The sequence below is a fragment of the Pleurodeles waltl genome, chromosome 3_1 (assembly GCF_031143425.1).
Source record: "Pleurodeles waltl isolate 20211129_DDA chromosome 3_1, aPleWal1.hap1.20221129, whole genome shotgun sequence".
Lineage (NCBI taxonomy): Eukaryota > Metazoa > Chordata > Amphibia > Caudata > Salamandridae > Pleurodeles > Pleurodeles waltl.
The window spans coordinates 77679506-77685505 of record NC_090440.1 but is presented as its reverse complement, the minus strand read 5'-3'; the positions used below and the strand labels follow the sequence as shown (position 1 = coordinate 77685505).

Here is a 6000-nt window from a genome sequence, read left to right as displayed (position 1 = left end):
GACCCAATTCAGGCAAAAGACTCCTTATTTTTGAAGCCCAAAATGGTTTTATTTTAGCTGTCTCCCGCCTGAAATTGCCTCTGCTTCATTAGATGTCAAGAAGGGAGTACATTCTCCAGGTTATTTAAAGAAAAAATCCCAATTTCCTCTTCTAAAACGTTGGCATAAGGCCACATCCTGGGTGGAGAGAGGGTGGCAGGCAGAAGCGACATGAAGCTCGGCCCGTCTTGGGCTCAAGGTTCCAATAGGACCTTGAGCTGCATCCGAGCCAGGCTCCAGCCTCGATTGTGTCTCGAGCTTTCAATGACTCGCCCACCCCTACTCATGATCGTGCAGTTAATCAAGCAGGCGACCTCATAAGGCTAAGGGAAGTGACCCCTTAAAATGAGCTTTACTCACAAAGTTGCTACGACGCGCAAAACTGTCTTTGCTACAGTGTTAATATTTTTTATGCCCGGTGTACGTGCAGCCTTGAAACACAAACTGGCACTACTTGAACTATGATACTGAATTAAAAAAAAAGTCTCTTGGGGGTTACTTCCCACCGAGGTGGCTCGACACTCTGCCCACGGGCTTCCTTTCCAATATGGCGCTCCCGTTTCCTTCCCCCTGTGATGTAAGCGGTCGCAAAGCAGCCAGGCTTGTCTTTCTTCAGTGTCTATTGCAGTCCGCACGATGTTTGTCCCATCAAGCGTACCGTACAGCGACGCAAACCCTAACCGGACGTGAGGGCGAGTGTCGTGAGATCCGGTGTGAGTTACCTGCAGCTGGAGCTTACAAATACAAGTAAGTCTCTGGCAGAGAAGCTGGACACTTCATTCTGCCTCCCCCCGGTTCATTCTTTTCACTTCCAGCCTTCTCTTGTCCTATCTTGTATGATAAAAGGATGCTCTTATCTCCTATAGAGACACAGTAGCCCCAGTTTTAGCGCATGCACCGGTTACTTAAACTTAAACCACCCACTCATTCGCAAGCTTTTCTCAGTCCATGTCTTTATACGAGATACTCTAATACTCTACTGTTGTGTCAATGTATATATTTACCCAGTGCCACCTACAAACGTATATATTTTCTAATGCAACACATTATATAGCTCTAGTGAGGAAGTGAAGGCAGCCTGCATGACAAATGTTTGAAGATTGTGTTAAATCTCAAGTTTTTGACTTTAACATTTTCTTCCAAAATCCTAGCTGCCTGATAGCTCAAACTGTGCAGCGCTCCTTCCGATGTAAAGTACCCTAATATGTTTGTTAGCGTAGGAGCTCTATGTAAAATAGTTCATTTGTTTCTGCTGCATCAAAACCTCAGCTGCAAGCGATTTCCATCAGTCATGTATTATACAGTTATATTCCTCTTGGGGTTTATTGTTTCTGTGAATTTGGGGTTGTCTCAGTCATGGGGGTATATAGGCGTAGTCCTCTGAATTGTTATTGTTTCTGCGGAGGTAACTTCCCTTAGAGGTTTTCGACTCTGTTCTCTTAGAGGTTTTCAGCTCAGCTTTCAGTCCATATCAAGAGTCCTCAGCACTGTTCATGCATGAGCTCGTTGCCTTGGCGATTGAATGTACCGATATGTTGTACTCGGATTTCATGGCTTTAGTCATGATACGTGATTCTCTGATCCACTGAGAATTATTTGCCTTTCTCATAAAGTCTTTTACAGCTTTGGTCATGTAAGGTTTGTTTCTTCAGTCAAGAGCTTTATTCATAGTGGTGTGAGGGCTTTGACTTAGTCACGACGTGTACAACTGCATTCCTCTGGGGGAACGCTGCCTTAGTCATGAGGTGTACATGTGTTTTTTAATAGGGGATTTTTACCTCTGCACCTCTTTTGTCAACAGGTATTCATGAGATATAAAACATTAGTTCGATGGAACTCCTTGCCAAAGTCATAAAATGTACTCCCTTGGTTCGTTGTAGGTTAATTGCCTTAAGTCATGAGATATACATTTGTGGTCCATAGATGGTGTTAATCTCTGCTTCTCTGGGATTCCCCTACTTTGTCTAAAAGGTGCACAGGTCTTTTTTTGCATTTCATCACCCAGGTTACACCCAAGTTACTTTATGTCGTCTACAGTTCTTTTCCTCTTAATGCTCATTACCTTAGCCCCAAGATGTATAGCATCTCTGGTGGTGCATAACCTTACCTAGAAAGTGTATTGATCTAGTGACTTATTGTTATAGCCATGGCGTTTATTGCCCTGGTCCTTTCTTGCTCTTTTATTTCATTTGTATAACTACTAATTGGCTTTGTTTGGAAATTGCATCTTTGTACATGAAGGGCAGCATGATTAACATTACATAAGAGCGTGGAAACTGCTTTTGGAATACCTAAGAATTGTCCTTTATCACACTTGACTCTCTGCATTCACAAATGCATTTACATCTGTCGTTTGACCTGTGGATTTTACTTATTATTTGTCACAGCGCAGCTAGGAAAAAAAAGTGAAAACTGTAGATCTCTTTATTTAAAAAATCAGAACAACGGGTATCATTCTTCCCAGTAAGTTTGGTTTTACGAAGCCACAGGAAGATGTACTCTTTTTTTTTCCCCCCCTTTTCTTTATTGCCTATTTCAGTACTCTGTGTAATATCAGGAACATACAAACTTCATTGCCAGGATCAGCGATTATATTAAACTCCAAAATAGTTGTACATGTAGTGTGTGTGTATAATGGTCATATAGAGCTACACAGGAGGAACATTAAACCGTCCCAATGGGGGGCGGGAGGATGAGGCGAGTGGGGGAATTACTAAGGAGAGTGGTCATGAAACGTGGAAAAAGAGTCAAAGGATGGGTATTGGTAAATGGGAAGTACAGAGGAGGCAGAGTGGAGTGAAGAGATCAAATAGATGTGGTGGAATCTGAAGCATCTCCACTCCTAACAGAGCAATCATTTCTAGAAAGGAGGGATGAAACGTGTTTTGGGAGGGCCTACAGTAAAATCACAATAACATTTCCTCCAACACAGCCTCCCAGATGCAGTGGAGAGCAATAACGTCTCTGGTGTGGGTACGTGAAATCCAGTAATGGTCTCTACAGAACAAGTTAAGAGGCTAGAAATTGAATTGGCCTCAAATGTGCTCAAATATCGACAATTGATTTTGTAATTGTATAATACCCTTTCACAGGTAGATTGTCACATTAGATCTGACGTCCACTATTCATGTGCTGGAATTAATCAGGTTCATCAGTGCACTAGCGTGCTCTAGTCTCCTTTGTCCCCATTCCCAGTATGTCTGAGCTGATGTATGGGATGCAGAGAGTGAATTCTATACTAGGATGATGGTGTGTGATGTAGTGTGTGGAGCTGGGAGACATGGAGGGTTGGAGGAGGATGAAGGCCTTACAGGATTTACCTCCTGTTGCTGTAGCCTAAGGATCTAACATGAAATAGTTTTCTCCTACTTGAATGCCTTCAGGCTCATGTATGACGACCATGCCCTCTAACTACAACACATGCATACTTTGGCAGCTGCTACAGAGTTATCTATCTATCAACACCAATGAGCTACTGCTCGAACAGCCATGTCTTGAGATGTCTCCTGAAGTTAAGGAGGTCCATGCTTCGATGTATAGGTGGCAAATTGAGGGCTCCACATGCTAAGGAGCTGCCTGGCAATATTTGTATTGACTTGGCATCTCCAGCATAAATGCTCTGAAGAGGTTCCATCAGAAGTAGGGTATGTAAACAATTTAAGATAGCAACAAAAAGAGTCTTTCATAAAGAAAAGACAGCACTCACATTAAAAGACAAGCGCAAAAGTTCTATCACTCCAAATACAATGAGACATAGTGTGTCATAGCTCAAATGGCCTTTTTAATTTGGGGCATTTTGCATTTGAGATCTTTGTGGAGGAGTCTGACATTAGGCCTGCATCGTTTTAGTGAAGGAGCTGCCAAAGAGAACATTACTTGAATTTTGAAGATGTGTGGGACTGTTGAGAAGTCAGTGCTGAGGTGTTCTCAGTGTGAAGTTGCGTGTGGGTGTCTAAGACTGACATACAGTAAGCCATGACACCAAGTGAAGCTGCCCCTCCTCATTTTGGAGCTGAGAAATAGCCCAAGAGCTCTGACAGTAGCATTATGTCAGAATGGGTATAGCAGAGCCAAATAGCACAAGCATGAATTATAATGTGAGGCACGCAGACCATCAGAATGTGGGTTGAGGTGCTAGGGAACATAGAGTTATAGTAGGATTGTTTTGTTTCTGTTAGTGGCAAGCTAAATATGGTTACTGTCTTGGCTGGGTTGAAAATAACTCGGTGGATGCTCATTCTGTATTGAATGGCAGTGCGTCAGTCAGTCTTGTGAGTCACAAATTAATCTATGACCGAGGGCAAAGAGAAGATGATTTTGGTGTCACAGACAAAGTTGGGGTAGAGGAAATGAAATGTTGATACTCGGAGGCGATGTGTAAAGACCAGCAAGTACAGGCTTGGGCTGAGGGACTGGTGATCCAGTAAGGGGTCAGAGGGGAAAAGGAGGCAAGTGAAATAAAATGTGATCAAGACACTTCCAAGTTAAAACGTGTCATATCCCCCTGTATCACAGTTATCAATAAAACATTGTATTGCAAACTCATCTGGAATTTGGTGAGGCAAGACTTAAGTGAAATAAGCGTGGTACTGACGAAGCCTCAGGACAAAGTGCAAGGTTTCAGCATGGTTGAAGGAAAATCCAGACAGTGTTGTCCGTGATACCCATGCTGGATAGAGTTGTAAAGAATCTAATACGTTAAACTGTGTAAATGACAATACTGAGATGAGGAAGATTTTGTAGAGATCCACGTGGCAGGCAGAGGTAACAAACTAAAAACATATTGAGTGTAATCTATTTAAATGTGTTAGCAGAGATTGGAATGTTCATGATTAGGTATTAGAAGAGTTTGTTGAAGAGACGTCTCTCAAGGGAACAAAGGGAATGGAGAAAGACTGACCACAATGAAGCCACTACTGCACACATTTCGTTTCTGTTCACTGATTAATATGTTGAACTAATCCTAATGCCTCAGAAGTTTCAAATGTGAATTATGCCTCATTACTCCTCCATGACCAGGAATGTATCTGTTGCAGGCATCATGTGAGATGCTGTGATGAAGATAAGGTTGGTTTGAATATTGTCTTAGGTGCATTACTGACAATTTATCAAAAGTATCATGTTTTGTTCACTTTCTAGAGCATCATGTCGATGTCCCATCTTTACGGCAAAGATGATGATGACGATGATGGTGTGGAAATTGAACGTTTCGAGATCACGGACTGGGATTTGCAGAATGAGTTTAACCCAAACCGCCGACGCCACTTTCAAACCAAGGAAGATACAACATATGGGATCTGGGCAGAGCGAGATTCAGACGATGAGAGACCCAGCTTTGGAGGCAAAAAGTATGATAAGTGTTTTATGTATAATGTTTCTGAATGTGTATGTGACAAGCTGTATGTACAAAACCCTAAAAAATAAAGTCCTCTAAAGACACTGACAGGCTTCTGTCAGTGCAACCTCTCTTTGGTGCATCATGTTATTTCCTTTAGATCGCTTGATCTCTGCCACTTGGGGCTTCAGAAATGCACAAGGAAACCTGAAGTGTTGCTGAGTAGGTTCATTAGTGTAATCAATGTGTAACTAGCAGATGAGGTGAGTGTAACATGCACCTTGACTTGGGAAGGTTCTCTTATCCCCTCGCAGTCCTGTAATGCTGGTTATTTAAAAGCTGCTTATAAAGTAACTAGCTGTTCATCTAATTCATACAGAACCCATGGCGGTTTCTGTAGCATAAGGACTGTGATGGTGGTTGCGGATAGGAGTCCAGTCCTTCTCTTCGGAAACAAGTGATTGCTAGCCATCTTCAGCAGCTGCCCTGTGCCACTGAATACAATAAATGCACTAAACCTTGTGGGAGACAGATTTTGTCCATTTGTTTTTGGTGAAGCAGCAGTGTGATTTCCTTAAAGGTCTTTTCTTCTAAAGCTTAAATGTTCAGATCAACTCTCTAGTGTA

General features: G+C 42.3%; 1 protein-coding gene across 1 annotated transcript in view; it reads left to right on the top strand.

Annotated features, from left to right (window-relative positions):
• The first annotated feature begins 703 nt into the window (after positions 1-703).
• TFIP11 (tuftelin interacting protein 11) overlaps positions 704-6000 on the top strand; it is a 63765-nt gene continuing 58468 nt past the window's right edge. Inside the window, exons 1-2 of the mRNA XM_069221849.1 lie at positions 704-786; positions 5179-5387. Of these exons, the coding sequence (XP_069077950.1) occupies positions 5185-5387 (203 nt within the window). The 5' untranslated portion in view covers positions 704-786; positions 5179-5184. The remainder of the gene's footprint in view (positions 787-5178; positions 5388-6000) is intronic.